The sequence below is a fragment of the Pipra filicauda genome, unplaced genomic scaffold (genome assembly GCF_003945595.2).
Source record: "Pipra filicauda isolate LSUMZ 115617 unplaced genomic scaffold, ASM394559v2 scaffold70_size2993248_pilon, whole genome shotgun sequence".
Taxonomy (NCBI): Eukaryota; Metazoa; Chordata; class Aves; order Passeriformes; family Pipridae; genus Pipra; species Pipra filicauda.
The window spans coordinates 909311-932389 of NW_024104876.1; the positions used below are offsets into that span (position 1 = coordinate 909311).

The 23079-nt window shown below is 44.1% G+C and overlaps 1 protein-coding gene across 1 annotated transcript in view; it reads right to left on the reverse strand.

Moving 5' to 3' along the window:
* The window catches only part of MAP2K1 (mitogen-activated protein kinase kinase 1), a 32482-nt gene that overhangs the window by 4063 nt on the left and 5340 nt on the right, over positions 1-23079 (reverse strand). Inside the window, exons 2-8 of the mRNA XM_027714755.2 lie at positions 13828-14038; positions 11900-12046; positions 8399-8476; positions 7813-7864; positions 2765-2889; positions 643-850; positions 134-198 (exon numbers count right to left, since the gene is read on the reverse strand). Coding sequence (XP_027570556.1) covers positions 134-198; positions 643-850; positions 2765-2889; positions 7813-7864; positions 8399-8476; positions 11900-12046; positions 13828-14038 — 886 coding nt within the window. The remainder of the gene's footprint in view (positions 1-133; positions 199-642; positions 851-2764; positions 2890-7812; positions 7865-8398; positions 8477-11899; positions 12047-13827; positions 14039-23079) is intronic.

Genomic DNA, 23079 nt, shown 5'->3' on the forward strand with positions numbered 1-23079 from the left:
ATATTTTTGTGAATTAGGTTGGTCGTAAGACTAAAGCAAATTAAAGAGCACTGAACCCCACATCCCCTCAAATTCTGGGATGCTTTAAAACTTTACAATTGTGTGAGATCAAACTGGTAAGTGCATAAATTACCTCGTTGACGATGTAATCAAGGAGTTCAAAGATTGCCATGGGGGGTCTGCTGTCTGGTCCATAGGCTGAGGAGGAATTGGAGAAGTGGAAAAACACAGTTTTAGTCTCCTTCCTACCAGGGGGGCTTCAGGAAGCCCAAGTCATGCACTGTTGTTACGTGGCACCCAGTAGCTTTACAGGAAAAAGAGGTGCAACAGCAACTGGGTAACAGTTTCATGCAAGGAGATACTGCTTTAGGTCTGATCCAAAGCATAAACTGCTCTGGGAATTGTCCTGCTGCCCTTGGATCAGCACTGCATCTCGGAGAGGAACCCCACCAGGCTGGGATCTGAACAACTGGGCTGTGCACAAGCACCAGGAACAACAGGATCTCTGCTCCTCAACTCTCAGACACCTCAATGGAGGCTGAGCCAGGTGCCCAACCCAATCCTGGTTTTTACAGAGTTTAAAGGCACACTGTGCAGACCAACACCAGCTAAAAAACCCCTTCAGGGAAGAACTGAACTCACAGCTCATCGGTCGACCCGGTGCTCTTTGCCTGGGTGAGGTTTCTGTGACTGGAGAATCCCCCTCCACGGGGCAGCCAAACATTAATTCCAGCTCCTTGGAGTCAGGAGGGGGAATTGGGTACCTGCCAATAGCCATTTCTACCAGGGACAACCCCATGCTCCAGATATCCGACTGCACGGAGTAGTGAGTTCCCTGGAGCCTTTCTGGCTGTAAAAAAAAAAGGAGGGGGGGGAGAGACAACATTGAAATAAGAAATTAAAAACTGAATTCTGCAATAAAATACATAAAGGATGAAACCTCAACTTATTAACGTGACACGTTCCAGTGAGAGACTTAAGTGATATTTTCCTTTAAATCTCTCACCTGGATGTCCAGGAGTTCCACAAACTCTCCACACCATCACCTCAACTTGGGGACTGTTTAGAAATCATGCAATTATGCTGCTGTTTTATTCCTTTAGCACAATATCTGAATGTTGCACCTATTAATGATGATGGGGCTGCTAAACAGCAAGAAAGCAAACTGGGCTGGGCAGTGAAGATTCACCTGGTTTCCCTGAGAAGCTGCTCTGTGTGCCCCCAGATCCATTTCTGTTCACTTTGCTTTTCTGTACTCTTTTTTTAAAAAATCAAACTCATATGTTATGGAAATGGTGCAGATTCTTGTCTGACTACATGCATATTTTGGAAAAATCCATATGTAGTTTGAGCCTTACTCCCAGAGAATGTGAGAATGCAGCATTACTGTAATGTCTCTTCCCTCTGCCATGGTAGGTGATAGTGTTGTTAAATTAGGTTATATTTGAGCTTTCTCCAGTGTCCCACCTCAGTTAGCTCCAAAGTCACCTGGATAAACTACACGACTGGACAACAGATGAGATGCCCAAACCCAAAGGTTTTCATAAAACTAAAATGTAAAGGAAGAAGTGAGTGGATGAGAAAAACCAGGAAACTTGGAGAGTGGCAGTTATAAAAAAAATAATTACAATCTAGACATTTGCTCAAGTTAAACACTGCTGATTGAACACACCTCCAGATGGCAGAAAAGCATGTTTGGCATGGAACAATTCCATATGTACATAAGTATGGAAAGGGAGCTGCTGAAAGGAAGGTACTTCAGACACTGTGAAAGCAAAATCACCCTCAAGGCCTGGGCTGTGACGTGAGGCCAGAGAGCAAAGCTAAACCTCAGCCTGTAAAAACAATAAACTGAAGAAACCTGAAGGCAGAGAGCACTTGGCTCTCATTTCTTCCACTCAAAGGAAAAGGGGGATCCAGCAGAATGGAATGGGGCTGTAAATTGGTTCCTGCTCATTAGCAGCAGCCCCAGATTCACAGGAGAACCCAAACCACAGTTTGATTTCAGGTATGTCACCAATATTCAATGACAAGAAGACAATGCTGTCTTTGCTGCTGAAATGCAGGCCCCTTGCTGAACAGACCCAGCAGGTTGTTCTTTTTTCCTTTAAGTCCAAACCCACACAGTTTGAACCCTGCAGCCAAACCTCTGAGCAACTGCACAAGTTCCTTGAGTGCTGAGCAAGGTGTGTGTGAAACAACAGAGCTGTTCCTGCCATCAGCTGTGCCTCTCACACAGTGCAGAGAGCTCAGTTCCAAGGTGTTCCTCACCCACAGGAACACAGGACACTCTGGAAATAGTCCCAGATTAGCCCCCATGGCCTTGCCCACACTAGAAACTCCCGGGATTTCTCTGGTTGCTGCAGGATCTGGGAGCAGCCCCACTCAGGCAGCACCTTCCCTACGTAAGTGACCTCAGCAAAATGGAAAGAGGACCCCATTCCAGCAGGAAAACAAACCACAAACGTTGTGCTTTTCTGGAGACACACTTATACAACCCCCAAAGGCATTAAGCAATTGGATTCTGGAATGCAGACACAGTTGCAGCTCTTTTGGAGGGTTATAAATATCCCAAGTTCGTGGCTTTTCTTGCAACAGCTCTCCCCACACACACAGTCTGATGTGACACTGGAATACTCCTGGAATGCAGGAAGTGCTCAACTATGAACAGCAGCAGGAACAGCACCAGTTGGGATCTTGTTTGATCACCATGAGTTTGATAACTCCACCATAACACCCTCAAAGCTGTAAAATCTGCACTTACAGACATGTAGGAGCGAGTGCCAACGAAGGAGTTTGCCATGGAATCTATCAGCTGTCCACTGACACCAAAGTCACAGAGCTTGATTTCACCTCGAGAGTTTACCAAAATGTTAGAGGGTTTAACATCTGGAAAAAAAAAAAACAAACAAACAAATGGATGATTTATATTCACAAGAGATAAAATGGGAATTTGACAATAAAAGCGACAGGAGAGGAGAGAATTCTGTGTCTCCCCTTGTTTCCCTTCTAGACACAATTCTGTCCCTTCTCTGGGAATGAGCAGAGGAGAGATCTGGTTCCCTCCCAGACTCTCTAACTACAGATAAACAAAAATATTTGAATTCACACAAAAGTTATTAGTTTTTTGATTTCACCCCATTTTCTGGCTTTTACCTATTAGGTCTGGGCACGTAAAACCTCTTTGCAGATAAATTATCTCCTCTGAGATAAATAAGTGTGTGACAGCATAACTCCTCTTGAAGGATGCTCTTTTGCCTAGAAATGATCAATAAAGAAGCCCCACATATTTAATTTACAAAGGTCAATGAACTTCAGCAGCCACACTATCATCCCTTCATATCTATAGCAAAACACTCCCTGGAGTGTGTTCTGGCTTTGGGTTTTTTGGGGTGGTGATGGTTGTTTGTTTGCTGTTTTGTTTGGTTTTCAGGGGTTTTTGGCATGGCTGTTTGGTTTTTTTTGAAAAAATAATTATCCTATCACTGAAAACGTGTATTTAAAACACTTTCAGGTTTTCCTGCCACAAAACCCCCCCTCACGACTTCGAATTCATCACTTTTTTTCCTAAATGGAAATTTAATAAGGGTCACTGGTAGCCAAGCAACTAATAACAGCTCTTTGTGAATGCCAAGGTACAGGGAACAAGTGTTTAGTGTTTCTTTCATAGCTGCAAGATGGTTTTTTTTAAATGTATCTCACTGCTTAGCTGGTCATTACCAACCCATTATCAAAGTAAGCAACCAACAGCCCACAGTGGCAAAGCAGTGCTACAGAAAAAAAAGGAATTATAGATTAGTTTTGAAGAAAGAGAATCATAATTTCCCTTCTGAGCAGATCCAGAAATCCATAGTGTGCAGCACGTTTTTATTTGCTTTTCCAAGTGGTTTTCAGTTCAGTGACTGACCTTCCTTTGTGGTGTCAGTGGGATGGCTCTGGAAACAGGACTCCTCCTCACTGGGAAAGATCTCCATGCAGGAGGTTCTGCCCCACTGACCAAGATCCACAGGGATTGGAAATGAGGAAAAAACTCTATTTCAGCTGTTTCTCCCCCCAGTCCCCTTTTAAGGAGCAACACGAAGTTTGAGTAGTTGGAACTTTTGGAAAGTGTGGCTCCATTTTCTGGTCCCTGATGTTCCTTTCCCAGGGAACTGAAGCTGTCCAGGCACAGGGATGTGTCCTGGGATGATTTCCTCAGCTGCAGGACAGGCAGCAAGTCCAGGAGCTTCACCTACCAGTTAAATTCCAGCAGGAGGGAAAAACAAGGAAAGAAAAAGAACAGACACAAACACAAAGCCCAAGCAGATGGTGCAGGGAAGGAGGCAGCAGAGCTTAGACATTCCCAGCTGCACAGGAATCTGCACCTAAAGCTCTCTGCAAAAACAAGGTGGAAAATGTTTACAAAATACTCTGGAAGCACAGCAGAGCCTGGACAAGTCCCAGATTTGTGCTGCTCCTCAGTGCACATCTACGGGTTCTGCTGAGAACAAAGAGGTGAATCCTCCCTTTAATCTCCAGAGTTCATTAATACTTCATAATTAAACGACAAAAAAAGATCATTAACACTCCTCTGCCAGCGACCCAAACAACATTCTGGTTTTTAGGTGGTTTGGAATCCACCTGGGATGTGATGACACCACTTTTACCCTCGGTGTTCCTCCAGGTGCTAAAGCCACGCTGCCCCTCTCACAACAGCACAGCAAAGTGTCTCCTCCCTGCATTTCTGCACAAAGCTTCACTTCCCTGGAGTATTTCCACTCTCCCCAGGCAGTGGGATCAGAGTGATGTTTGGGAGGCTGCTGCCTTCCCACCCCTCTAAATGTAGCACCTCTGCTATTTTAATTCCAAGGAGCCTCTGAGCATTTGAGCAGTTTCTCTGGAAACCAGAGATTTGTATTGCCAGGAGAACGGGAATGCCAAGGCATCCTGCAAAATCCGTGCTGGCACTGGGGAGAAAAATGACAACAGGAGCACAAAGTGTGTTATGTAAGTATTTAAGTTTTAAAGAAAATTAAAGAAATTTCATGTATCATCCTAGACAAGCCAGGAAGAGAATTCTAGAGAATTCTAGAGAATTCCTCCACCAGTCCAGAGGGAGGGATACCTGGCACTGAAAAGGGAGATAGTTGATACAAAGGAATTTCCAGAATGTCTTGAGATCTCTCTTGGAAGAGGTTTGTACCCTCTGCTCTCCCCCACGGGCACAAACCCAGCTCTGAAAGGTGGCCCTGGACATTGTCACACCCTCAGGCAAGAATTCCCTGTGCACCAGTCACTGAGCAGTGAGACACTGAGGACACACACCAGCCATGGGAACTGCAGCACATTACTGGGATCTTCCAAGGAATTTCCACATCCCAAGGCAGGATCTCATGGGAATACTGTGAACTGACCCCCTGGAACAGAGCCCTGACACCTCCCTGCTGGGTGGCACCTCCTACCCCGGGGTTCAGAAACCTCACAAAGCAGTTTCTGTGCAAGAAGAGAATTCCCAGAGAGGATTTCACTCCAGCCAGGACCACAAATGTCCTCATTTAACAGAACAGGAGATGATAGGAAAATATCCAGCACAGTCACACTCCTTGCCCCTTCCCTCCCTGGGCCTTTGTGTCCCACCAGTTTGGCTTTCTGAGGGTTTGTGAGTTCTATCAAGCCTGTTCACAGCCCAGAACACAAAGCAGGGCACTCCAGATGAACTAACACCCTATAAAAGGACTATACTTTCCATTCCTGCTTCAATAAACCCCAATAACTCCTTCCTTGAGCTGCCTGCCATCACCACTGAACCCTTTTCCTCACAGTCACTCCAGGGCACACCTGTGGTGGAAGCAGTTTAAGCTCAATATTACAAACTGGCTGATGTTGCCACACAACAAAACATAATGACAGGATGAATTCCTCCCTGCAAACGAGCTCTCCCAAGCCCTGCTCTCTTCAGATTTCAGAACAGATTGTTTGGCCCCGTGTTCTCATGTTTCATGGGGATGTCTCTTGGTTTTTCAGCCACCCACTCTCCCCACAGCACAAACCCAACCAAATCTTACTACACCGAGCCCACCAAGTCACACATTTTTCCCCAGGGGTGGAGGAGTGAGAACAAACAGCCCCTGTGAGATGATGTTCACACCCTGTCAGTGCAGTGCTGTGGCAAAGCCAGAGAAAGCAAAGCACAGGAACCTGCAATTATTAGAGCTGGGTCACCAAAATAATGCTGACACAGAGCAGGAGGAAAGTGCTTTTGCCAGCACTAATTTTTATTTTTTTTTTTCAGCTGGGATTCAAGGAAGAGGCAGTTTGGAAAAGTGGAACTGCCAGAAAAAGCTTCACCTGCACCACAACTTATATGTGGGGGGCTCCAAGCACTGCAGGAAGGGCAGCCTGGAGCACAGACACACTGGGGGACAGATCAAAGGCAGGAGACTGAGCTGGAAAAATAAAAATCACCACGTGTACATGGAATTTTACACTGCAGGGCACACTCAACCCAGTCACTTTGGAAGAAATGTAGAAGAGGAACTTCTGCTGGTCCACGAACCTGAAGTGTAACCTCTGATGGAGCAAAGACTGAGAGGTGAAGCTGCACTTCCACAAGGTCAGGAGGGCTTCAGTTTGGATTTATCAGATTTAGAGACCGTAAAACTGGTTAGAAATAAATAAATAATAATTGCTGCCTCTGCTGAGCAAGAACAACCAACCAACACAGTGACAAAGCACTGCTGTGGCTGAGGTGAGAACCACAAGGCACAGCAGGAACTCTGCCAGGATTCCCTAAAATAACATGATCTCTTCCCCAGGAGTCTCCCTCGTGCTCTGAACAGACAAATGACTTTACAACTACCATCAGAAATCTTTCCAGAGTCCACCTCCAGCCTCCTTGCTCCAGACCAGAGCTATATTGGATTGTTTGGGGTTTTTTTAAACCAGGAATGTGTCATAAACACGGTGTAAGGTGATCCCACAACAGCTTGTACGAGGCAGGAGTGCTAATTACTCCTTTTGGGCTGGGCAACAAATGCAAACTCAGAGACATTAATGTCTGCTGAAGATATTTTTATGCTCTGAGGATCCATCTCAGATGGTCCAAACCTCCCCCAGCAGCTGGTGGGTCTGCACATAGGAGCACAAACATGGACTGCTCCATCTCCAGCCTTCCACTGACACCCACAGCACCAATAATGCTTTTATTACCTTCCCAAGTGTCATTTGTCTTTAATGGAACATCCAGCAGATTAATAAAAGAGCTGGATTTTAATAAAGGGCATCTATAAGTAGAAAAATAATCAAATATATCGATTTTTAAGTAACTAAAGACCCAGGAGGAGCAACAGTCCCCTTTTACAGAGCTTCACCACGCTTTTAAAATGGTTTAAAAGTATAAAAAAGATGCAATTCTGCAGGACAGATGTCTCTAAACAGCCTGTGAGTGTAAGACAGCTGGGGGAAATAGGGACTTCCTTTGAAAAGTTTTAATGGCAATCAGGAATGTTGAACAGTCAGATGAATTTTAGGTCAGAGGTTTTAACTGCAAGCAGTTTCAAACACAGACAGAAATTCTGTGTGCACTATAACACAGGAACAGAGTTTAAGCCCAGATTATGAACCCAGAGAAAGTGCAGTAAGACAGATGCTGAAGATACACAACAGTCATGGTAAGAGATTTGGATTTAAAACTAAAAGGTTGCCTTACACTACCCAAGAAAAACCCTCTGAACCAAAGTCATTTTGAACTATAAAGAACAAAAACAAAAATGCAATTTATCTCGAATAAAAACATATATTCAAGAAAAGTTACCACGTCAACTTTTATCTCACCTCTGTGCATTATTTTATGCTTTTCTCTCAGATATGTGAGTCCTTTTATTACCTAAAGGCAAATAAAATAAAAGACTTTAATTTAGGAAGCAGAAGAGCTGATTGCATGATTTTCCCTAGAAGAATTCCAACTGAATGCAACTTCACAGAAATCCCAAAATGTAATCACTGCAAACCAACACTGAGTTTTAATTTGTGCCTCCAGCCCAGACTAGAAAAACAGTCAACCAACCCCTTCCTGGAAGTTTTAGACACAGAGCTTGTTGCAGAACAGATATGAAAAGGTAACATTCCAAATTTTTTCAGGAAGTGTTAATTCAGTTCCTAATTGAATTTTTGAATTTTTTGGATCAGCTGATCCAAAAGCAGAGAATCAAAGCAAACCCAAGGGAATCATTCCCAAAGCAAACCCCACGTTCATCTTCCCAATGCCCTGAGCTACCAAACAATGACATGGACAAAGATGCTTCTTAAAAGAAATCTGGGAATATTCCCCTCTCCCTCATCCTGAAGAGGTGCCCCCGTGGATGTGGCCCTGGGAACAAAGCCCCCCAGTCCAGCCTTTGGGATGGCTGGACACACTCACCGCGATGCTGACTTTGCCCAGGATCTGCTCTGGAATTCTCCCAGCCTTTTTCAGTACTTGATCCAAGGAGCCACCATCCTAAGAACAAATATTTGACTGGTCAGGCTTCAATTAAATTACTCTCAAACGTCTCAAACAGGACCACAGACCCAAACCTAAACGTGTTCAGAAAGAGAAGCTCTTCACGTTTGATTTAACGCCGTCACGGTTCACATCCGACCCCAATAAATCACTCCCCGGGAGGAATGAGCCACTTTTATGTTTATTTTAAACAAACATTTGGTCACTAACAACATCCCCTCAAATAAACACTGCACACAATGCTCTTCCACGGAGCATTTCCGTGGTTTGGATCTCTGTGCACAGACGGCTCCGACCGAGCAGGAATTCTACAGATTCCTGTAACTCTCCCCTCCCCTCCAAAAGAGAAGATTCTATGGATTCTGATTAATGGGGATGAAAACTCACGACACTGGAAAAGACAAGAGCTCTCTTCCTGAAAATCAGGAGATGCTACACCTCTTAGTTCTGCGTGTGCAGGGTGACTCTGGCAACGTGGTTTGGCACAGAAAGAACCAAAACTGGAATAAATGGGTTTAAAGTTCCATGGTAAGTGATGGCCTTGTTTATTGGATTAAATAAACTGACTGCACACACACACACCCCCACAGAGCAAAGGCAAATATATCCCACTGTTGCCAAGAGCTTTGCAGAAGGAAAACTGGAAAAAAAAATGCTATTTATTTTTAGCAACTGATTCAACAATAGGCTCGTGCAGAAGGTCCAGACTCTCCTGAGCAGAGGAGGCACAACCAAAGAAGAAATCAGAAAGTTATTTTTCAAATTTAAAACAACATCCTCTTGTCTGGATCAGCACTGGATAACTCCCAGTACTCAAGATAAAAACCCAGCTGGGGAAAGCAATTGCCTTTTGCCTTTTCCCATCCTTTGGAGTTCTCACCACCATTTAAGCATGTAAAGCAAAAAAAGTGGAATGTGAAGTTTTATTATTAGAGGACTAAAAGCTAAAAAACTCTTATGAGGAGGGAAGTATATAAATACTTATTTGACCATGTATTTTTGTAAAAAAACACACCCACACACTCCACACTCGATTAAAAATACACCAGCAGGAAAAAAAACATCTATATAAATGTCTTGTAAAAGCAGCCTGAATTTCTGGACAGCTGTCTCTGCTGAGACACTGGTGTATTAACAAGGATTTTGTACAGAAAAAAACCCACCTTTTTCCCCCCTCCCTGAGGACCAGACGAGGCTGAACACAATTGAACCTTCAGTGTCTTTGAGGAGCAGCCTCCACTCCTCTTGCCTGTTAAATCCCTGCTGCTCAGCAAAGTCAGGCATTGATCTGGAATTTAGGCACCTAAAAATATCAAACACCCAAGTTCCATGCCTTTTCCACCTCCAACTTTTTGTTCCCATCCCTACTTCTGTTTTGTAACCCATGGCTAAAAATAAGATTTCTGAGTGGTAACGACTGAGAGAGACCCGCGCAAAAATAAGACAATGGAGATGTTCATCCCATCTTTTCTCCAAAAGGAGAGGCCAAAAACTTCCACCCAATGATCTGCATTAAGCTTAATGGCTTAATTAAGACTACAGTTTAAATCATCTAAATTTAAATAAATTTAGAACTCGGTGATCAGTTGTCCTGTGTGTAAAATCACCTATCCAGTCTGACTTAGGTCCAGCCCTGAACCACCAGGTTTCACGCTGCCTTCTTGTAAACTGAAATATATTTACTGTCAGATATAAGATATTCCCTGTCAGATACATTATTCCCCGGAATTTGCAAGCACTGGTCGCTCCTGTTAATTAAATGAATTAAATAAATTGATTTCTTTGGGCCTTTTATTTCTCCCTCTAATCACACCCCACCGCCATCCCTCTCCTTGTTCACTTTGACCGACCGCAGACGTGCACGTCCGTGACACTTCAGCTATTTCAGCCAGTTTTAACATCTATTTCCCTGCTTTTCAGCACTCTCCACAATTTTGAGAGCCCTGACTCTTGCCAGTTCCCAGCAGGGATCTGTGTTTTGGGGGATGCACACCTTCCCTTGGCTCTCACACGCCTCAGAACGGGATCGTGAGCGCTCGTTCCTAAGCAACCATCGATTCCTTCTAAAAATTCTGAGAGGCCACAGAAGCACTAAAACAATCACATGTACTTTCCACCAAAAAGATACAGCTCCCCTCCAAAGAAACAGGTTGGTTTGTTTGTTTGTTTTTTTTCAAGGGGAAAAAAAAAAATAAAAAGGTCTGCAGATGTGTTGTGTTTCACGGGGTTAAAAAGCTCTGCAGAGCAAGGGAGGCAACAGATCTGGCTGCCCTTTAATTACAGAGAATTTACTTTTCATGTTTGGCTCCATATGGCTGGAGAAAGGCAAACAGATGTCGAGAAGAATGTGTACTTTGTATTAAAATGAAGCACGGTTAAAAATATTTTTTGGCGTTAAAAAAGTTGTGTAAGATCCTTCTGGGCTTGTTCACCGTCCTCTGTGTTTGCATTTTCTGTGGAATTTAAAAAAAAAAAAAAAGGACAAAATACGGATTTATCTTAGTAAGAAAAAAACTAGAAGTTATCTGGTCCATTCTGCACAAAAAAACAACGTGAATCCAAATCAGAACAAGTGTTTAAGTAGCAGAATTGGGGAAATATTTTGAAATAAAACAAAACAGGAGGACCAGGGATAGAGGAGAAGCCATTGGGAGGCTGCACTTGTACAGCTTCAACATCCAGAGAAGAGCAGGGACTGGAGATGGGGATAAAACAAATCCTGGCAATATGGATTCATCTCAATAAGAAAAAACTAGAAGTTATCTGGTCCATTCTGCACAAAAAACAACCTGAATCCAAACCAGAACAAGTGCTTAAGTAGCAGAATTGGGTAAATATTTTGAAATATAGAAAAACATGGATAAAGGAGAAGCCTTGGGAGGCTACACTTGTACAGGCTTCTGCAGATGAGCAGGGACTGGAGATGGGGATAAAACAAATCCTGGCAATATGGATTCATCTCAATAAGAAAAACCTAGAAGTTATCCGCTCCATTCTGCACAAAAAAACAACCTGAATCCAAACCAGAACAAGTGCTTAAGTAGCAGAATTGGGTAAATATTTTGAAATACAGAAAAACATGGATTAAGGGAGGCTACACTTGTACAGCTTCGACTTCTGCAGACGAGCAGGGACTGGAGAAGGGGGTAAAACAAATCCCAGGCTCAGCTTTGCAGAGCAAACCCAAAGCCCAGAATTCATTCTTTATTGGAGTAGAAAGGTCCCTCTCAAGCACTGTCCCCTCAGCGCTGTGACACCCGGGTTTTTACACTAATGGGCTGCTAATTACCCAGCTCAGACACATTTCTGAGGGAACAACTGACAGACAAGTACAAAAAGAGCCAATGTAAGATCTCATCCAACCTTTTATCCCAAAGGAGGCTACAAACTCCCCCCACCGATGACCTTCAATGAACTCACCATGTGCTCCATGCAGATGGAGATCTCCCCATCGCTGTAGAAGGCCCCATAAAAGCCCACGATGTAGGGGGAGTTGCACTCGTGCAGGACCTGCAGCTCCCGGATGATCTGGTTCCTGATGGCCGGCTTGATTTCCAGGTGGATCAGCTGGGAAACAACCCACTCTTTGTTATCATTGGCACAGGGGCCAAGTGCCCTCCCCGAGGAGCAGGTTTTCAATACCCCTGAGTCTGGGAAGGTTGGATTTCATGCCCTCCAGAGGCCCCTTCCAACTGGGATTACTCTACAGTTTAACTGTAAAATCACCCCATCCTTTTTTTTTTACCCACCACAACAAAGTCAGAGCACCAGCACCTACAAAAATGCAGGAATTCCACCTTCTTTTCAAAACTACAGCCTGCCACAACAAAGTTGGAACACCAGCATCCAAGAAAAGGCAGGAATTTCACCTTCTTTTCACAAAATACCTCTCCATCAGAAACTTTTTTGTTCCAGCACATTTCCCTAAGGAAAGGTGTCAAAGATGCACGGACTCAGAAGCAGCTGAAAAATGTCTGTACAGGTGTTTGCAAAGCATTAGTGGAAGGAATGGGCTGAACCCTCAATTAAAAACTCCCCAACACTTTGTTCCACCAGACTGTTCATCTCACCCAATACAAGAAGTGTGTTTCTTTTATGAAAGATTAAGAGCCATTACAAAAATAAAATTTTAGTTGATGTATCAAAGAGAGCTGCAATTCAGCAACCAGCTCCATCAAATATGAATGAATTCGGGCAAAATTTCCTGTTAAACCCACAGCAGGTGGGGAAAAAAAAAAATCAATTAAATCAATTTAGATCAAGAAAACCTCAGTGACTTGTATATTTTGTAATTCTCACACCTCAAAATTGGGCTTTTTTTCTTTGCTTCTCTTCAAAGTGTGTCCTGAGGATGGTTTATTCTCAAAGTCAGCAGTGTATCCCTCTTAAAAATAAACATTTGAAATCTTTAACTTCTCTTAAAAAAAAGGAAGTTCTCAGTGCAGCATAACAATGGGACCTGGGATGAGGGTGACCTGGCCTTTATCCTTTGCACTGCATTTTGTACCCAGAGATCCTGAGAGGAAGCGAAAGCTCCTCACGTCAACAAAATGAGAATTAAAACACCCAGCTATTTCAGCTACAAAACAAAAATTTAAAATCTCAGTTCTCCTAGGAAGCAGGTCCCAACTGCTCCAGGTTGGAAAGCACGAGGCTGAAGCACTGAAAAATATCCCACCCCAAGGACAGAACTCTGCTCCCCATGATGGAACCACACAACAGGAGATGGCACTGAACTCCAATGCATTCCCTCATTCCCATTTTTTTGAGTTCTCTTTTACTCCAGCATCATCCAGAGCCCATTTCTGGTGTGTGCCTGTGAAGGAAGCTCTTAAGACAGGTGACAGCTTTGCCACTCCTCTAAATGCAGAATATTGTCACTTTTCCCTAATTTATAACTTCCAGTAATTTCTTTTAGGCCTTCTACTCCAGGGAAGAGAAAAGAGAGGGGAGAAGAGGGGGAAGAGGGGGAAGAGGGGGAAGAGGGGGAAGAGGGGGAAGAGGGGGAAGAGGGGGAAGAGGGGGAAGAGGGGGAAGAGGGGGAAGAGGGGGAAGAGGGGGAAGAGGGGGAAGAGGGGGAAGAGGGGGAAGAGGGGGAAGAGGGACAAATGCCCACCCTTTCATGACTAACACATGGGATACTATTCCCGAAAAACTGGGAAATTTAGGTAAGATAAGGAAGTGCAACCTTTCCTACTTTTGGAAGCACATCAAATTCTCTGAAAGGAGGCATTAAATAGTTATTATTTCTGTGTGTCAACACCACTTACTTCTCCAACTAAAGCCCCTGTATCTCAGAGCCTCCTTAACAAACACCGTCCCCACGCCGCTGGTTTTGAGGCCCTCACCTTCCTTGCCATGATGAGCCCAGAGGGCTTGTGGGACACTTTGAAGACCACACCACCATTCCCTGCTCCCAGCTCGCTGATCTTCTCGAAGTCATCATCCTTCAGCTCCCCCACCTTCTGTTTCTGGGTCAGGAAGGCTTCGAGGCGCTTGCGCTGCTGCTCATCCAGCTCCAGCTCCTCCAGCTTCTTCTGAAGGGCTTCCAAATTTGTCCTGCACCAGAGAGAAAGGACAGCAGGATTATTAAGCTGAGCTTGCCCAGCAGTGCTGGAGGAAGAGCAACGGAGCACTGAGGTCAGACATTAAATCCACCAGATTTTTGCACCTCAATATTTTATTTAGGACCACGAGACGTCCTGATTTAAACAAAGTGTTTTATTTCAGAGAAAGCAATGTCAAACACGTGATATCCAGTTTCCCCATCCCTGAGGTTCTGTCCAAATCCACGTGGAGTTTTCACTCCCTCCAGAACTGCCTTAATGACTCTGCATTTCTGAGCTGAGCTCCTGAATCCCTGCACAGCACTCCGGGCTATTTTTAGCTGTGTGTTCTCAAGGTTGTGTTGTAATTTCCTACAGGGTTTGGTAAATGTTTTATCTACCGATTTTCACGTAACTACAGAACTAATAATTCATTCAGAAGCTTCTTATTTAGTAAAAAAGTCATCAAGCACAGCCAAACACAAACTCATTAAAAACACAGTCACTAAAAACATGGAAGTCTTTTGCCCAAAGGTTTTTAAGCTTATTTTTCCTTCTGTTTAAGGGCACATCTGCTGGAAACCCAGTTTTAACATCATTAAGCAATACAAAACAGAAGTACAAAACTTTTAACAGCAGTTAAATTTGGGACTACAAACACAAGTTCAGTTTTCCAGGAAGATTTTAATAAGTTCAGTTCCTATGGAAACACTTCACTCCAATACCACAGCTTCAAACTTCCTGCTTCCAACTGCAACGATACCTTGCTGCAAGAGTAAATATTTAACAGCAAATACCTGTTTTGCTTTGCCAAATTTAATGCAACAATCCCAGGGAATACAGTGTTGCTAGGATGAAAAACTTGAGGGAAAGAATCCACTTCTTCAGAGCCTAAACTACTTCCCATTAAAAAGTTAAACTAAATTTCACCAGTTATCAAGAAAACTTATTTCTATTTATAATTTTATAATTATAAATTATAATATTATGATTTTATAATTTTAATGTTAACTTCAAACCATGTTGTACAAAGGGACACCCAGGGAGGTGCTGGTCAGGTTGATTCTCCATGAACAATGATAAATAAACTCCAGACTCCACTGAAAGACAGAATAATAGCAGGCTTTATACCTTTATAATCATACAAGAATTATCCTAGAAATCCATGATGAGAAATTCCCCTGTGAAGATAAGCAGGGCTCACAGAAACACCCAAGTCAGTCTGACTTACAGACTCTGTTTCAAAGATCAAGCATTAAGAAAGAGACACATTTTTGAAATCAAAGAAAAAAAAAATGCAAACCTGAAAGATCAATCACTGGGTTATTTTTGCCCCTCAAATGCTCCCAGTGAAGCAACAAATCCCAGCCTGAAGTGCAAGTGAAGTGTGTCTTTCCTAGGACAGAGCTCAACCAGCTCTCCTCACACTGGGATCACAGGATCAAAACTGAAGCAAAGCTGAGCAGCCCTGACTTTCCTACAGTAAATTCCAGAACGACGAGTGCTGGGCACAAACTCCATATTTTACCTTAGATGATCTCACTGCTGTGAGAGACAGAACTCACACCTTTGTCATTATTTACAAGTTTTGAGGAGGAACTTGCTGTCGTTTTAGGGATTACTGAGGAAGGCAGGGCTGCCCATTTGGAAAAATAAAAATCCAGAGACACAGAACCAGGATGAAACGAGGCTTTTCTCGCTGTGCTTTCAAGAAAACAACTGTTCAGTTTTTCTCTGAAGCACAAGGGGGTTTCTGGCCTTGGAGACAACACAGAGATGCTCGAGCACATGACTTGGAGCAGACAGTGCTGGTGTGATGGAACAAAACACTCCTCATGCTGCTGCTTCACCAACAAAAAAATGGGCTGGGGGAGCATTTATAACATCTCTTTAGTCTCATGTTTGTCTGGATAAAGCTTCTTTTTTTTAATAAATTGCCCGTTTCAATCTTGGCATTCACTAAAAATAAGCATTTCCTTGCTTGAAAGTGTTAATTATTGTTGGGGTCCCTGCTCAAACACCAGCCAAGAGATTCCAAAGGCTCTCAGAGATGGGAAAGTGTCGATTCCATGGATTTCAGCACACCAGGTTTCTCCATGTAGAGTCTGGCCACCTGCAAAAATCACCAGAATGTTCTGAGCTCTCGTGGTAAAACCTTCATTACTCGTGGTGATGAGCAAAGAAACTCTCAGATCTCACCTGAGATTTCCAGGACCAATTCTTTAACTGCAAAGTAAATCAATCTGAAGGCTTTTTGTGAAAGGTATTAACCCAATAAATGCATTGTCAGAATCACTATTCAGAGTGCAACTATAGTATCTCCACTTGGTTTTTATGATAAGAATACAACTAGAATTAGTTTTATGACACCTGAATGACAGACACAAGGAAAGAATTGATTTTTTTTTCATTCTGGTCCTTTGTTTGAAGCACTAAATATTAATCAATTTAAAATGTAAGCAGATAAGTAAAAAGAGTACTTCTGTCATCAAAATTGGTGGTGGTAATAATCTCTGAGTATTTCCAGGAGGCAGGAATTCACAGGTTTCAGTTTTTAACTCAAACTGCTCTAAGAGCACTCCTGTGACTGGTACCCAGGACTGTTATTTGGCCCCTCCCCACATAAAAACATCACAATTTGCAGTGTAAAGCACAAAGAAACAGGTGGATAAAGAAATCATTACCTATCGAGTTTCCCAAATTGAATGAAAGCACATACAAAATAGAGGAGAGGGAATACTCAGGTCAGTTCATCACCAGGACACCACGAAAACGTTCAGGAAGCTTTGGCAGCTAAAAGCAGCAGCACACTCCTGTGTGCCTCCAGAAGGAGCACCAGGAGTCACTTAATCTTCTATAAAACTTTTATTCAGAGACAAAGATTCCCATTAAAATTCATCCCCATTACCTGCTGCAGTCCTGGAGTTGTGTTTTTCCCTGTCAAGGCACCGAGCCTTTGCCAGGGATCCATCAAAGCAGGAGATCATCAAACCAGCTCAGGGCTCCTCTGTGCCAGCAGTAGGTCAGCATTTAATTTATTGCTCCCAGTTTGGAAGCCAAGCACACACCAAACACGCTGCACTGGGGATGGGATCCAGCTTTCCCAGTGGGATCAGAGGGATGAAGGCACGGGGAGGTCAGGGCTGTTCTCCCCATTTGTTACAGAAACAGTGCAATCTCACACAACACCATCAGTAAATATGTCCTTACTCAGCAGCAGAAATGCATAAACATGTTGTACAGCCAGCACACAACACCTCTGAGACAGTGCAGTGTCTTCAGACACAATGACTGCCAGGTCTCCCTCTGCCACACGAAATGGGAAGTTAAAAAAAATACACACTCGGGGCAAGTTTTTGGGGGAGCTGGTTGTTCCTTTCCCTCCTCCAAGTGCAGCACCAGGTACCAGGTGCCCCAAAGGAGGAATTATCTCCACCCACACTTGACCAGGGAGGATCCTGAAGTCAACATCACCTCAAGGAAATGCTGCCAGAGCCAAGGAAGCACTGAGGGAGCCGTGGCCTCCAGGTCACTTCTGTCACCTCACGGGTTTAGAGAAGGCAGAGCAGCACTCAGAGCACACAGACACACCACACCTTCCCAAAACAACCCCTGGGGCGTGCAGGGAAACCTCACCTCCATTCCTGCCCATCTGAAATCCTGGGGGAACACACATCCAGCCAGTTGGTGGAGGTGAGGAAGGTTTCCCAAGGAGAATCAGTGTGGGATCTTGGGAGCTTTGGGCCACCTCACCTGTATGGAAGCTCATCTGGGACCTTTGAATTGTGTCACCTTCTGACAGTCCCTCACCTTCTGACAGTGGCCAGAGGTGGATGCTCAGGAAAAAGAATCCTGGGTAGCAAAACCAGCAAGAGGCAGTAAATGCACAGTAACACCTGGAGTTAGTCCTGCTCTGACCATCCCATCCTCTGCGTCCCAGAGGTGCACGGGGTCTTATCCACAAACTCCTGGATGGACAAGGCATGTCACAAACACCAACCCTTCACCAGGTCACTTTTTGAGCCCATCATACTGGTCCCTTTAAGTTTGATTGTAGATTTTTTTTCAGGCTTTCTTTTCAAGCATCAAACCCCCCTGATTTCTGACCACTGTAAAAGTGCACGTCACACACGGGCACTGCAGGGACAGGGGAGGGAGTTGGGATCATGAGCAAACCTCACCCTGCACACAAGCACGGGCAGAAGGCCAAGAGGAGGTTTCTCAGTTCCTGATTTTGGGGACAGCCACCTCAGCACCGAGGAAAACACTCCTGGAGAAGGCACACCAATGTGTTAGAGCATATTTGCTCTCTTTGAACCAGTAACGAGAAGAGAAATGCTGCCTTTAGTCTGCTGGTACATAATGGCATTGAAAAAACCAGAAAATAAATCCTTAACTCATATAATACTCCATCCCTAAGAGGTTTTTTTTTTAATTCCTATTAGCGATAAGTTAATCACACACTCAACCCTAAAGGCTATAGCAAAGCAGTAACTCAGCTCCAAAGTCTAGTTGAGAGAGAAGAAAAATGTGGTGCTGGGGAGGAAAAAAAAAACCTGACAGTTTTTAACAGTAATTTGTCAAATATCTGTTCCAAGCCATTACTATCAGTTTTGCAAGCTGAACAATTAGCAGTGAGTGAAAGCATCAAGAAGTACTTTCACTTTCAGATCTCCTGTCGCATGAGGATACAGGCTTGGGGGTTGTTTTCCAGAACAGTGACAGTAATGCTTTCCCCAAGCCCACACAACTGTCAATTCAGAGAACAAAGCAGGCACTTCACTACATAATTTCCATGAACAACCTCTATCAGGGAGCTGAAATTAAGCATTAGGAACATGAAGACACCGTGTGGTTTGGAGAACACACACTACTATGTTACGTGACTGTGCCAAACCCGGGCAACAAGACAAAGTCCTAGGAAACTTCTCCTTGAACCAAGAACACTGCACAGAATCACAGGGAAGATAAATGGAATTCCACAAGTCTCATGGCTCAGTGCACAGGTCAATGTCTGGGCTGACTCCAGGGCAGCCTCATAAAACTTGCAGTTAAAGCAACATCTCCAAAAGATCCGAATTCCCTGTAAATGCAAAGGAGTCTGTTTTGGAAAAACAGCAACTCCTGCTTATTTACAGTCCTTGCAACATGTTTGAGAGGTTCTTTATAAATTACCCTTGTACTTAGGTGGGATATATGACTGTCCACGGCACCTGCTCATTTCTAGCACGAATTTTAACATCTGGACATCACAGATTCCCAGATTGTGTTGGGTTGGAAGGGACCTTAAAGCCCATCTTGATCCACCCCCTGCCATGGGCAGGGACACCTTCCACCAGCCCAGGTTGCTCCAAGCCCCATCCAATCTGGCCTTGGACACTTCCAGGGATGGGGCATCCACAACTTCTCTGGGCAACCTGTGCCAGGGCCCCCCCACCCTCATAGTAAAGAATTTTTTCCTGATATCCAATATCTAACCCACCATCCAGTTCCACCCTGCACAGACTCAGCTGGGCACAGCTTGACACCAGCAGAGAGGAGAACGGCCCAGCCAGAGTCAGACACTTGATTAACATCTATTTCTTAGTAAAAGGCATGCAAAACAAAACTGTTAGAAAAGCACTGCTCTGCCCAAAAGAGTCTCCTGCTGCCCTAATTCAATGGAAATCCACATTTTTCTAAAGCTGAAGGCGTGTATTTTAAAGAACAAAATACGTGACACGACTTCAAGTCTCCTGTTGAGTCTCCAACCAACACGACATCCGAGCTTCAAAAACTCCTTCCAGGCTGAGCTGTTGGGGAGCAATCTTTGCTTTAAGCCTCCCTCTCTTCTTCTTTGGCCTAACCACTACTCCATGAAATATTTTGGACTGTTTTTCCTTAACTAAGCCAACAAACATGTGAATTGAAGGCAGAGCTCACCAGGGAGTAAAGTCCCCAATGCCAGCAGTGGCCCAGAGTGGCACAAATGTCACATTCATGCCCTGGGTGCCCCTTCCCACCAGGTTTTTTTGCAGCTGTTCCCAGCCATCCCTTGGAACTGCAGCCCTTTATCCTGGGTGGCAGCAGGAGGTGCCAGCAAGGCTCGGGCACCCCCTTGGCACACAGAGCCCTGTGTTTAACAATGCAGCCAGGGGGGTGGGGGGGTTTTCCTGAGTTAAAAGGCTTCCTCAGGACTTGCTGGAGCATTGCATTCAAAGTTTGCCCCAAATCAACTTGGTCATCTCAAGTTAAGAAATTCAAGAGCCAAATCTCCAGAACCAGAAATGCAAGTTTTCCATCTCTCTTTCACCACGGATTTTTTCCCAGCCAGCACTGGAAATCATCAGGATAAAAGGAACCATGGGGCAATCAACATTTCCTTATGGACTGAAAAATGAACTTCTCGGGAATTTAAAACACAGCTCTGAGGATACACAGAATTATAAATCCTGACTAAGAGCTGACACAAGGTATTCACCCAATCCCTGCACTTCCATCATTTTATGTCTCTGAACTAGGAGTCAAATATAACGACAGGACCAAAGGATAAATACATTCAACAGCAATGGTAACATTACCTCCCAGCTCTCTCCTGTGGTAGTTACACAGCCTTTGAGAGACACGACAATAATAAAAAAGATGAAGTTACAGGATCAGTTTTCAAGGCCAGGATTAGAACTGAACCTCCCCTGTGCAAGGGCTGAGCTGGGAGCAGCACAAACTCCATCCAGAGCCACAGTCCCCAGACCTGGGCCTGGGAAAGGAAACTGCCAGAATGGGCTAAAGAAAACACCAAAAAAACCCCATAACTGGGATTCTGAGAAAGCCAGGAGGGATGGCTGGTTTAGATCCTTGCCTGTGTTTTAAAAGGATGGATTGCATAACACAGAACATCCCTCAGCACAGCCTTGGAGTGGAAGAAATTAATACCTTCCACTCAACTCTGTCCCAATACACACAGAAACATTCCCATGTAAAGGCACACACACATCTATATCCAGACAGAACATCTTCTCCCAAAATAATGTATTCTGTAACCTGCTGACTCATCTTCCCACCACGCTGAAAAAAAGAAAAAAAGTTCTGGAAAAGCAGAGAACAATGCTGAGCTGTCCAAAACACTGGGAGGAAGAAAGAAGAGTTGCCAGGAAGTTTCAAGGGTTTGTTTCAAAGAGCCATAAGGAGATTTTTGAAGAAGATACTCGTTCATCCAAAGAATCCCACACTGCTGGAATATCTCCATCCCAGTTCTCAGTAAAATAATCTGCTTCCACCCTGACTCCTCCTTTTGCATCCCTTGCCCAGTCCTGGACACCACTGGATCCTTCCTGCTGCTGGATTCCTGTGGGGAGGCTGAATCCCAGTCCCCAGCTGCCAGGAGGGAGGAGTTCTGCTGGAATCCACTCTCCTTTTGCTCAGACAAGACTCAGGATGCCAAGGGCTCCTCAACCAGCTGTTTGCCAAGAGATGCTGAGCACTGAATTAGCCTTTCCCAGTTGTTCAGTTCCCGTGGGCACCAACTGGCAGGAAGCCTCGTGCATTTGTTCCAAAGTGTAATCAAGATTTTGTCTGAGTAATATTGAACACATATCAAAGCAGGAATCATCTGATTACTAATTTCTAGCAACGCACAGAGAAAGAAATCCATTGCTTCCTCAAAAAAAAAAAAAAAAAGAAAAAGGAAAGAAAAAAAAAAAGAAAAAGGAAAGAAAAAAAATTAAAAAGTCTTTGGAAGAAAGAACCTGATCCCCAAATATCCAGACACCTGGAAAACGGTGTTGTCAGCAAATGTTGCTTCCTCCAAGAGACATTTTTGTGTTTTGGAAGCGGAATTTCCACAGTAAAAAGCACAGTCAACCCCCAGGGCAATGGGGGGAGAACACATGCAGCTGTAAAAGGGATAACACGGAAAAAAAAAAGCAGGAGGGGTCTTCTAACTGGAAAATTTAGAATTTAAGAATTGAAAGGGAACAAACTACCTAAAGGTTTATAATAGAGAACAGAAAATTCCTCCCTCAGGTAATTGCACAACGTTTCTCCTGTACACACTGAAATATTTAGGCAAAACCCACTCTAATAACCGGCTGATGTATGTCCTGTCTCCTGTAAATTCCCCACAATTTTCATGTTTGTTTTTTTAAATCAGTGCTAAAGCAAAGACCCTTCTCCCAGGTTAACAACAGCAGCACTGTTGTTTTACCCATAAATAATTCAACTACATGTTGGGGTTGAGAGGGACAAGCTAAACCCTTTTTTTTGGCCGTGGATAATACTGGAAGGTCTCACAGGTAATTCCTTCCTCTTGAGACAAAGACTTGAGACTATTCAATTAAAAGATGTGCTGCTCAGAAATGGTTGTAATTACTGAATTTCCATATTTCTCAGCAGTGTCTCTCAGGCTGGGAATGTACAGTCACTTCATCCTGCAAAGGCCTGGGCTCCTGCCAGAGGAGGTGGCTCTGCCTTGTCCTGCCCGGAGCCATTCCAGTCATTCCCAAGGAACCCACTGAAAAATTCACTCAAAATACAGCCCTTTTCCAGCAGGATTATTTCCCTGGATAAATCCACCAATGCTGCTGTGAGAACAAGAGGACAGACCCCCCCAAAAATCCATCTGGGCTTCTCTGGAGGGGGAGTCCTGAGCCAGGAGCATCCCCGTCTGACTCAGGGAGAGCTGGTGCCAGAAAAGCAGCTCCAGCAAGGAGGGGACGGGACTTTGCAGAAGGAGCAGGATCTTGCACAACCTCCGTTGTGAAATCACACCTCTGACTATCTGCAGAATCAGCTCCAGGGACAAGAAAAGCAGCTGGATCCACAACTGCAGCTGCACTTCCCTCCCCAACATTCGTTTTTACGCCCGGTTTTTATTTAACTCTCCTAAACCAATTTAAAAAAAAAATAAAGACACAACATAAGAACTAAAATATTCCTCCATTACCATCACCATGCTTAAATATGACTGCCAGAACATAACAAGACAGTATTAAATGCCTTAAAATCTTCCCTACATCCATAATTGCCACCTAAAACCTGCCTAAACCAGCCCAGGTCAACGTGCCACTTGCATTAATT